Source organism: Rhododendron vialii, chromosome 5a (genome assembly GCF_030253575.1).
Source record: "Rhododendron vialii isolate Sample 1 chromosome 5a, ASM3025357v1".
NCBI classification, from domain to species: domain Eukaryota; kingdom Viridiplantae; phylum Streptophyta; class Magnoliopsida; order Ericales; family Ericaceae; genus Rhododendron; species Rhododendron vialii.
In genome coordinates, this window is record NC_080561.1 from 2,873,073 (window position 1) to 2,883,812 (window position 10,740).

Genomic DNA, 10,740 nt, shown 5'->3' on the forward strand with positions numbered 1-10,740 from the left:
TTTGTTTTGCCCGTTTCAAAAACCTGAGTAAGTACTTACTCCGTATTTTTTAAGAAGGCAATTCAAGCTCCAAAATCATGTGTTTATACAAATAATTTTCCTATCAATATGGATCTTGTTTGATAAATCTCATTGAAATCTTTCAAACTGTGCAAAAAAAATTGAAAAATTATTTTTCATTTACATTATTTTTGAGTTTGAAAATGTGAAATAAACTGCTTATTTTTTAAGAAAGTTTGTGGAACGGTGTAGTTGACCGTTATTCATTTGTTACCAAGAGATAGTACACTAGTATAAAAAACTACTAGCGTTGTATCCGTTCGATGCACTCGCGGGACGAAAAAAATTACATTAGTGTTTTTTTTCCGTTCGAACAGGTACACCGCTAGTTGATAGAAAATACTCTCTCCTTCTCATTTTAAATGCTCTTTACATAAAGTCGTGTTATTTTGACTTTCAAAAAAATTGTACTTTTCGTAATCCTTTCTGGACCTTTTTGCACCATTTTAAAGTACTAATCGAGATCTTTTGAACGATGCAAAACAAAGTTAAAAATTAATCCCAAAAGCACTTATTTTTTGAGATCAAAGTTACACTGTCTTCTGTATGGAGCATTTAAATTGAGACGAAAGGATAACTGAAGACGAAAAAATTAATGTGAATTTTTTTGGTCCCGTATCAAACGGATACAACTCTAGTTGAAAGAAAAATATAATTTAAAAAAAAAACATAGAATAAGAAACGAAGTTTCATATTAGGAGCCTCGTAGTGTTCAAATCACCAATATGCGAATATAAAACACTAATGTTTGCTCGTGCCTACGGTACTTAACGATATTCAATTAAGCTGATTTTTTGCATGGTTGTTCTACTCGACGAGCTCTACAAAGTGAACGATTTCGATCATCGAAACGAGACCGGAATGGGCGCAGTATCAGGCCCAGCAGCCCCCTTGGGGACAGCAGCCCCCCTGCTCCGATTAAAATCCAAGATCCCGGAACCAACGGGTCCAGGCCAGGAGATGTGGAAAGAGAAACTAGATTTGCTCAGGAAAGAGAAAGAGAGAAAGTAGAAGGAATCTTCTGGCTTATTGTGATTCATGGGAGAGACAGAGAATTGACAGAAGTTCCATCTCCATTTTCATGCGTTATCAATTTGAGGCGGAGCGTTCCTGACAATGTCTGATTTTTTTAAAACAGTTGTGACTTTCTTATTGGCCATATGCATGTGGTACTCTGTTTGCAACCAATAATTTCTTACGAGTAGGCCATGCACAGATCTATCGTGGCTTGCGAGCTGGCTTGTTTGAATGGGCTGGAGTCAGTAGGGATAGCAATAAGCTCCAAATTAATTTTTTTAAAGTAAAAACAGTATGTTGGGTCTTTTGGAGACTCTGGGTTGAAGATGCTCTTAATGTGTAAAAAAAATTCAGTGTTGAGCGGGTATCACGTAATGTCCGCTCGGTGCATTCGAATTATCCATTGTGTATTTGAACAACTCGGATTTAAAGTTTTGGTCATAGTGAAAAGATATTAAGAAAAATGAGAGTTTTGGCATGATTTCAGGACCCGAATGGGATCTTAAAAGTATCTGTGCATGATTTCATATAGGAGTATTTTCTTTAATCACGACCTCTAGTACCAGTTTGCTTTTGATTTCAATGGTCTAAAAATGAAAAGTGGGCTCCACCGTTTGTGCCAACCATTACCCAAAATTGCACCATTTACGCATCGAATTAAGCGTAATGCTAGGGTACCGAAAGTTAGAGGTACTGAATATATACAAAGTCACGTGGGATTCATTTTTGGGTCTCACGCGAAAAATCCGGATCGTTCATTTAGTTTAAAATAGTTGTTCAAACTTTGAAAGACCCGGGAAAAAAATGAACTCAATATCTACGTACTTTGTACATATGAAGATTACATACACTCCAACAAAGCTTCATTTTGGAGTTTTGAAATGGAGACCTCATTTTGGGTTTCCAAAGTATAGAGATGTAACACAAAAATGGAGACTCATCTCCATTCACACCTTTCACTTCTCATTATATGTAATATTGAGTAGCTTTCAAATTATAGATCTTATTTTTGTAAATTTTTGGTAATATTGAAAAGATAATGACGGTATCTTTAATTTGACACCAATACTTCATATATTTAGTGAAAAATTAAAAAATAGTAATTTGAAATGTGAAAGAATGTCGGTAAATCTTAAAGAAAAAGTGAGAAAATTGTGAGTTTTTTTATTAATATATACAGATGGGGATACAGACTTGTAAACTGGAGTCGGTAGGGATAGCAATAAGCTCCAAACTTACTTTTTTAAAGTAAAAACAGTATGTTGGGTCTTTTTGGAGACTCTGGGTTGAGATGGTTTTAATGTGAAAAAAAAATCAGTGTTGGGTGGGTACCACGTAATGTTTGTTCTGTGCATTCGAGTTATCCATTGTGTATTTGAATAGCTTGTATTTAAAGAGAAAAAATGTTAGGGTGAGAGGAAAGAAGGGGTTTCAATCCGAGCTGTCCAAAAGTGTATTGGACGGCCCGGATGTGCCGAGTGAGTACCACATGAGATATACCCACCCGACACCGAAAAATTTCTCCTTAATGTGCTTATTCAGAGATGAGCCTTTTTGGTCCCCGCGAACCCTTTCAACAAGGTGAAACGAAATTTGCCTCTCCAATCAAATGATGAGAGCGTTGGAAATTTGACTAGCTGGTGAAACTAATTTTTAGAAGTTGATGATAAAAGTTACAGTAACTCTTTAAATTACAATTGTTAAAATTATTGATGAATCTGATATCTTTATATGATACAATTAATCTTTTCTAATATCATCTAGCTTACTCTTTAAATTTTAGTTTACGTTCTTTAAATTTTGGAGTGGAAATCAATTTAGAAGAAGCCTGTGTCACAAACCCAAAAATGCGCATCCAACATAAAAAAATAAATGTAACTAGAACTAAAAAAATGCATTATTGGGGTTTACCGTACACCTAACACCCCTATTTGTAATATTACAAAAAATATGCGTAGCCAATGAGCTAAAAATACGCATTCCATACACCAAAATTAATATGCATGTCCATACAACAAAATTAATATGCATGTCATGCACTAAAAAAATATGGGTACTATCCCTAATACACTTCCAAGATATGCCCCTGTGCAATTAACAAAAAGGTACAGTATGTAACATTTGTCAAGATTATGCATAACATAACCCAACAAAAATTTAGTAATATTTATATGGTAGCTTTCTCCGTCAAGAATTCAAATATTCGAGCGATCACTTGATGATGAATATTGAAAAATTGAAGTGAATTTAGATTTGGATTTAGATATTTGTGTTCATTTGCACAAAGTAAAAGACAAATACGAAAAAAAAAATTGGGATTGCTATTTGACTCGAGCATTCAGCTAGTTAGCTAGTACTCCCCCCGTCCCAATTTAATAGTTCCTTTTGAGAGCTCGTGTCACTTTTCAATTGATTATATCTTGTAACGTTTTATGTAATTTTGAAAACATTATATCATAGAACTAATCAAGATCTATAGAATAAGATTCATATTAGATATAAAATTTATTATCAATTTAAATATTATATAATTAGTTCTTTATCCAATTATAATAGAACGAGAGACTATTATATTGGGCCAGAGGAAGTGCTGTACTTTTCATCGTTCCATCAACTTTCTGATGTAACAATGGCTCATCTTCCAAGGCCAACTGTAAAACCAAAGTCATTCACTCTTCTGGAGTCCAATGGGCAATCCTTTTTTCCCAATCACTTGCTGGACCATCTGGAAAAATCCCAAGGATAGACATTTTGAAACTAATCATACCATTCCTTGGTACTCCCTCCGTCCCAATTTACTTGTCCCAGTTCTATTCTAACCGGATAAAAAAACTCGTTATATCTTTAAATTGGTAATGAATTTTATACTCAATATGGATCTTGTTTGATAGATCTCGATTTGTTCTATAGTACAATGTTTTCAAAATTACCTAAAACATTATAAATTACAAGATATAATCAATCGAAAAGTGGCACGAACTCCCAAAAGTGACAATTAAATTGGGACGGAGGGAGTACGTTTTTTGACACAAGGTTTGCTTTTTATTTGTATGAATTTTAGTAATGATTGAAAAATATGAGAAACAGATTGTGTCAAACACAAACAACTATCTTTACGCAACAACGAACAAAACAAAAAACTGAAAACATGACCAATAGGACATCAAATGATTCTTTTACCCTGAAAAAAGACTGGAAAAAAAAAAAAAAATTCAGCCAATGAGCCAAAAAGTGACAATCTTGCAGCCAAAGAAATCCTCCGAATGGCTTCATTCAGAGTCCAGCTTCATTCAGAAACCATGGAGACCCATCATAGAAATGAGGTTTGGGAATTAGTTTCAACCTGTACGAGACGAATCCTAAATAACATACCATTGCTGAAACAATAACAATTTAGGACTGAGCTCCTCCATCAATGCACCCCACAAACCATAGCAAGATCTAAACTTAAAGGTCCATGGTCCCCGAAATCTCATCATCCTCACCATGCACGTCTAGCAATGATGGCGAACACAAATAATCCCCGCACCAGAAGATGATAAAAAGAAACCTCAACAGAGATTTACACAAACAAACATCACCAGCTAAATTTAGGTAAAACCTAGGCCAAAACAATGAGAGGCCCTACCGAATGCAGCACTACTGGAACTATTCTGGTTTAGCAGAGGAAAATCTGGCAAGAAAATGTCCTGTTACACAAAGAACATGGAACTAGTGTCAACCATGTAATACTATTCTGCAACTAAACATACCTATGGTCTTTTACACTTCAATGATCTGCAGTTATCACATCCACGGTTATCACAAAAATTTGTGGTATTAGGAACCTTATCAAGAACAAATAGTTTGACTACTTGATTTCCCATTGAGATGAGGAGTCGCAGATAATCCCATACATCCTCGTCACAAGCTATTAACACTGAGTCCCCTTCTTCATCTTTATACTCAAGTTTGAAACTACCACGCTCGAACTCCAGTCTCTTCGACACTTCTTCTTTCAGTTCACTAAATCCAGACGGGAGAGGGAATTTTATTGTGGTGTTCCCATATGTTGCCTTTAACCTCACAGACCTCATATCTTGCCTTCCTGTGAGAAGAGGCATCATTTGGGGAATTGTAGGCATTGGGTGGGGAATTGTAGGCATGGATTGGCTTGGACCTGGATCAGAACATGAAGGGACTGTCAAGTTAATAGATTCAGAGACATGTCCAGCCCAAAAAGGCTCTTCTACTGAAGCTAACAAATTTCCTGTTGTGTGGGGAACAGTAGACATGGGTTGGCTCGGACCTGGATATGAACAGGAACAGACTGTCCGGTTAGTAAATCCAGAGACATGTCTCGCCGAAAAACACTCTTCCACCGAAGGTAACAAATTTCTCAAATCATCTGAACTTCCCGTCGTCCGGGGAACAGTAGGCATGAGTTGGCTCGGAGCTGGTTCAAAACATGTAGGGATTGTCCACCTCTTAGATCCAGAGACATCTTCCTCTAGAAAAACATCTTCTGGGAAAGCTAGCAAATTTATTCGATCTTCTGAACTTCCCATTTTGGGGGTACTAGTAGGCATGTGTTGGCTTGAAGCTGGATCTGAACATGGAGGGACTGTCCACATAGATCCAGAGATATGACCTTGCTGAAGATGCTCTTCCAGTGAACCAAAAGAATTTCTCCCATCTCCTGAACTTCCCATATTCTCACCTAGGATCTGTGTTGATGCTATATGAGCGTGTGGAACCTCAGGATCATTGGAATTTGGATAAGAGGTGGACACTGTCCATTGATCTTTTAGTTGAAATGCCCATTCAGAGGAAACCCCCCCTTCATTTTCATTGTACATATATGACACAGGAAAAAAAACATCAGGATAATTACCAGAGCAAGAATATTAAAAACTAGGGATTGTTACTATCTCAACCATTGAAGCATTTTCCATATTCTTACCGTTTGGGCCTTCAACAAAATCCAGGAGAAACTCATTCGTCTCCTCAAGGTGACCAACAATTTCATTTTCCATCTCGTTCTGCCCATTAGTTGACAGCGTCTTGCATGTAGGTGATGAATTCTTTTCTCCATGTTGATCAGGAGGTCTCCCGGCTGGAGAAAAGAACAAAGAAGAAAAAACCAACGTTGGAAAGAATACAAGGGAAAAAAAATGGATATTTGTGTTTTATCTTTTTTGTTTAGTATCTTGCTTCTGTTACTCTGTTAGGGAAAGATAGGTGATTGAAGGAAAACAAAGGAGGTTATATTATGTGAATCCAAAAAATGGTAACCTTTTGCCAGGACTATGGTGATCATTACTTATTTTCGAATAGTTTAAAAATGGAATTATTAGGGCATTACTGGTTCTCATTTCTCCCTTCTTAACTATTCAATTAGGTTACTAGTAAGTTAGGGTGGAAATGTGGAATTACCTTTTTTCCTGATAATATTTGGCCACCGCTTGATCCCGTACTGCCTACAAGTGCGTTTAAGCGTGGATACACTAACTGCATGAGCAAGAATCAACATAAGAAATTTGTATTGTTACATTGATCCAACCAGAGAATAATCGAGATCTCCTTGCAGAGGTATTTTGGTTGAAAACAAGTGAAACATGGCAAGTAGTAGATTACCGCCAAGGCTCTCCGCAACATCTTTACGTTTACGGCCATAATGTTGTCGAAGATCATCTAAAGTAATACTCGTATTTATCTCTTCGCAGTCTTCTTGTTCTCTTGTTCTTTTCTTCTTAGAATCAGAGGCAGCAGAGCCACTTTTATCTTGTCCGAAACGCTGTGCTTTGTTGTTTGTAGAAGCAAATTCACTTGATGATAAGGCTATAGGCCCCACAATCTCTCCTCCTCCTGGTAGGGCTGAAGGTCGAGGTGCAAATCTACCAAGCCATGATATATGGATACGTTGAAGCCTTGAAACAAGTTTCCCATCTGCAGAGAAACTCATAACTTCAAAGGGCCTTTTGTCTCCTAAAGCATGCCCCTCCATTGTTGCCCAGTTCTGAGTCAAGTAAAGGTAATTAGATTACAAAAGATATGTTTACTCATTTATTTTATTAATATGCACTTTTATTGATTACACTCCTTTCTTCTCCCAGTCTAGTCCTTTTTGGAATACACACAAACAACAAAAACGTTATTGGCCTAACAAGTAATTAGCCTCATAAACTTGGTAAACTCACTTATCAAAGAAAATATAAGACTACCTCGGACTTCCAAGTAGTAATCATAATTACTTTCCGTTACACAATTTGGAAAACCATGATATCTGAAGGCAGGTAAATTCCAATGGCTGTGAATATGGGGCTAAAAGTCCCGAACTGCTGCAAAGTTCAAAGGATGAACCCATACTTATGAATAATAACATCCCATAACTTCAGTCAAGTACAAATATTGAGGGAAAAGTTGGATAAAAATTCACGAATATGGAGAATATAGCATTGGTTGAAGACTGAGCTACAACAAATATACGTTAAAAAGCTCAGAAACATGGCCAAGCTGAGTAGATGGTCCCTTTCATATTGAAGACAATGCTTCTACATCACTTACAGAGAAAGCTGGACACATGTGCAAGCTAGCTATCTTTCATAAGATGCCCATTAAAGGAGCAGCAATTATGCAAAAAGGAATTTTGTCCAGGTTTTGAATTCACTTGAGTATTTTAAAATCTAGATGGGAATGATATAATTTCACTATTTAATAACTTTAAGTGGCAACAGGAATTGAAAATATAAGCGATGTATGGAACCCATATGCCGGGTAATTTCACAAAAATGTAAGGAGAAAATTACCAGCTATTTTCATAATTATTAAAACCTACACAACAAATTGACTTGACAGAAATGAAAATACAAATGAGTTACTTGTTCAAATGGCCACTGATGCATCCCATGTTGCCTACGGATGCGCTTCGCTGCATGAGCACCAATACACAAGGTAAGAAACTACAATTTTGTACCACTTCATCTTCCGTAAATAGAACAACGTAGTATGTCCTCTGCAAGACACATTAGAGTTGAAAAGCCCAGCCCACGTTACTTCTTAAAACCCTGGTGTTAAAAAGAGGGAAATTGGGGCCTTATAACTAGCATAGATGAGGCATGTCTAAACGATGTGGGAGACATTCCAACACACCCTCCTGGACCACAACACATGGCAACCAGACAACGGTCCACCAAACAAAGGCCCAACCAAGCTCTGATACCAAGTTGAAAAGCCCAATCCACACTACTCCTTAAAACCCAAGTGTTAAGAAGAGTGAAACTGGGGCCTTATAACCAGCACATATGAGGCATGTCTAGGCGATGTGGGACACATTCTAAATATTAGATGGTTCATAAACAAGAGCAAGACTTAGCTAATTGTAGAAGCTTACCGCCAAGGCTCTTCACAGCATCTTCCCATCTACTTTTGAGATGCTGGTGATACTCTAAACTAAGTACGCTCACAGTTCTGCACTTCCTCTTTAATGTCCTTCTCACAGCTTTCTTCTTTGAAAGAGATAGGATGTGCCCTCCATCTAGTAAGCCGATAGCAGACTGCAGTATTTTGATAGTTGAAGCCATTGATCAATATACTTGTCTGTAAAAAATCAATGTACTAATCCATACACAGAATGACAACCTCAGCCTATCTTTACTCTCCGAAAGAACACTTTAATGCTTACGACCTATAAAACAAATTGACTTCATAGAAATGAAAATACAACTGAGTTACTTGTTTAAATGGCCACTGGCGGGTCCCATGTTGCCTACAGATTCGCTTCGCCGTTGATTCACGATGGATCACAAGCTGCCTACAGATGCGCTTCGCTGCATGAGCACTCACCAATACATAAGGTAAGAAACTACAATTTTGTACTGCTTCCATAAAGAGAACAATCCAGTATGTCCTTCACAGGACGTATTAGATGGCATATACACGAGCAAGAATTAGTTAACTGTAGAAGCTTACCACCAAAGAACTTCGCAGCATCTTCCCATCTCCCGCCAACAGGCTGTCGGTGTTCCTCTAAACTCAGTACACTCATAGTTCTGCACTTTCTCTTTAATGTCTTTCTTACAATTTTATTCTCTGAAAGAGAGAGGATGTGTCCTCCATCTGGTAAGCCAGTAGCAGACTGCAACATTTGGATAGTCGAAGCCATCAATCAAAATACTCATTATACTCAACAATATACAGAATGAAAACGTCAACTTATCTTTCCTCTCCCGAAAGGACACTTGTTAATTTTGGCTCATCTACGTTTTAAAATGTACTCTAGTGGTTTATCCAACAGGTGGTAAAATATTCTTTCAAACTTACATACACAAAAAATTGTTGAGGGTCTAATAACTGTTGACATTGCATCTGACACAAACTTGGATCTATAGTTTGAATTCATTTTATGATACCCTTGAAGACAATATTTAGTACAAACGAATTAGATTCTGGGTTCTAACACTGTACTTGAACCAAGGGTAAATTCACCAACAGGGATCATATTATTGTTTATCACCTAGCTAGAATTAACATACTTAAATCTGCATATACATGTAGATAAGGGAGAGGACTAACCTGAGCAGCCAATCCTCCTGAGCGACTCTTTTGCAGACTTCGTGGCAGATCCTGTGATTTCTTTAGTCGTACAAAATGCTTGTGTGTTACTGTTCTCCGCTGGGCTAAATGTCTAATGCTGTTAGACTGTTCCCCAAGAAAAATACTGTCTTGTACTTCAAATGACTTCCATGAATGGGAATCTGGTGTGCGAAACCGTTAACTTATTAAATTGTAGGAACTTAGAGAGGAAGTAAATTGATATAATTGATACAAACCATAATTTCGTAGCGCAAGCAAAATTTTAGCTGAAAAGCATAGCAGACTTAGAACCATTGTTACCAATCGAGATGGACTACTTATTATTTGTACACAATATTTTTGGTTTGAAGAAAAAAGAAGGTAAACCTGCTGCTCGAACTTTTCATAACCGGATAATTTTCGATACAGCTGATCTATTTTAATTCAACTTTTACAGTTTGAACACAAGAATCCAAATAAATGAATAATGAAGCTTCCACTTTGCAGAAGAACTAGTATGGTTGAAAATTGAAAAGAGGTCAATGTTGCAACTTGCAACCAATGCATTATTTCAACAATAGAAATATACAAGAAAGACCCTTCGCTGCATCTTTACGTCTAGCACCAAAATGATGTTGTAGATCTTCTAAACTTAGTGCATTAGTGAAGCATTCTCTCTTTAATGCCTCTCTCGTACTTTCTTTCTCTGAGTTTGACACAGTGGGGGGGGGGGGGGTGGTGGGGCCCAGGCCTCTCTCATCTGCCTTAACAAGATGTGCTCTATTGCTTGTAACATCAAATGCTTGTTGTTCTAATGAGGAAAAAATGTGAATTATCCATGCCTTTGGTTAGGGAAAGGAAGAAATAGAAAGAAGGTTCTATAATGTGAAGCACAAAAATTAGGATTTCGTCATGTAAGATTTAACTCACTTAGTCACGTTCCCTTTATCTGCAAATCACTCAACTTTGCAGAAAACTTAAAAATTGAACTCTTAAGGGACTATCGTTTCTCTTAATTTATCTCCCAAGGAGAGAGGGAAATTACCATTGTTTTCGAACTGAACCTGCCACCAATAGAACCAGTGCTGCCTACGGGTGCTCTTAAACATG

The 10,740-nt window shown here is 37.2% G+C and overlaps 1 protein-coding gene across 1 annotated transcript; it reads right to left on the minus strand.

The window, feature by feature from the left end:
- Positions 1-4,644: 4,644 nt before the first annotated feature.
- On the minus strand, positions 4,645-7,391 carry LOC131325770 (protein NLP7-like). The gene is made up of 5 exons (XM_058358213.1): positions 7,281-7,391; positions 6,694-7,075; positions 6,493-6,567; positions 6,020-6,172; positions 4,645-5,896 (listed from the first exon to the last, which is right to left on the minus strand). The coding sequence occupies exons 1-5, from the start codon at positions 7,302-7,304 to the stop codon at positions 4,830-4,832; spliced, it is 1,701 nt and encodes a 566-aa protein (XP_058214196.1). The 5' UTR covers positions 7,305-7,391; the 3' UTR covers positions 4,645-4,829.
- Between the last annotated feature and the right edge of the window lie 3,349 nt (positions 7,392-10,740).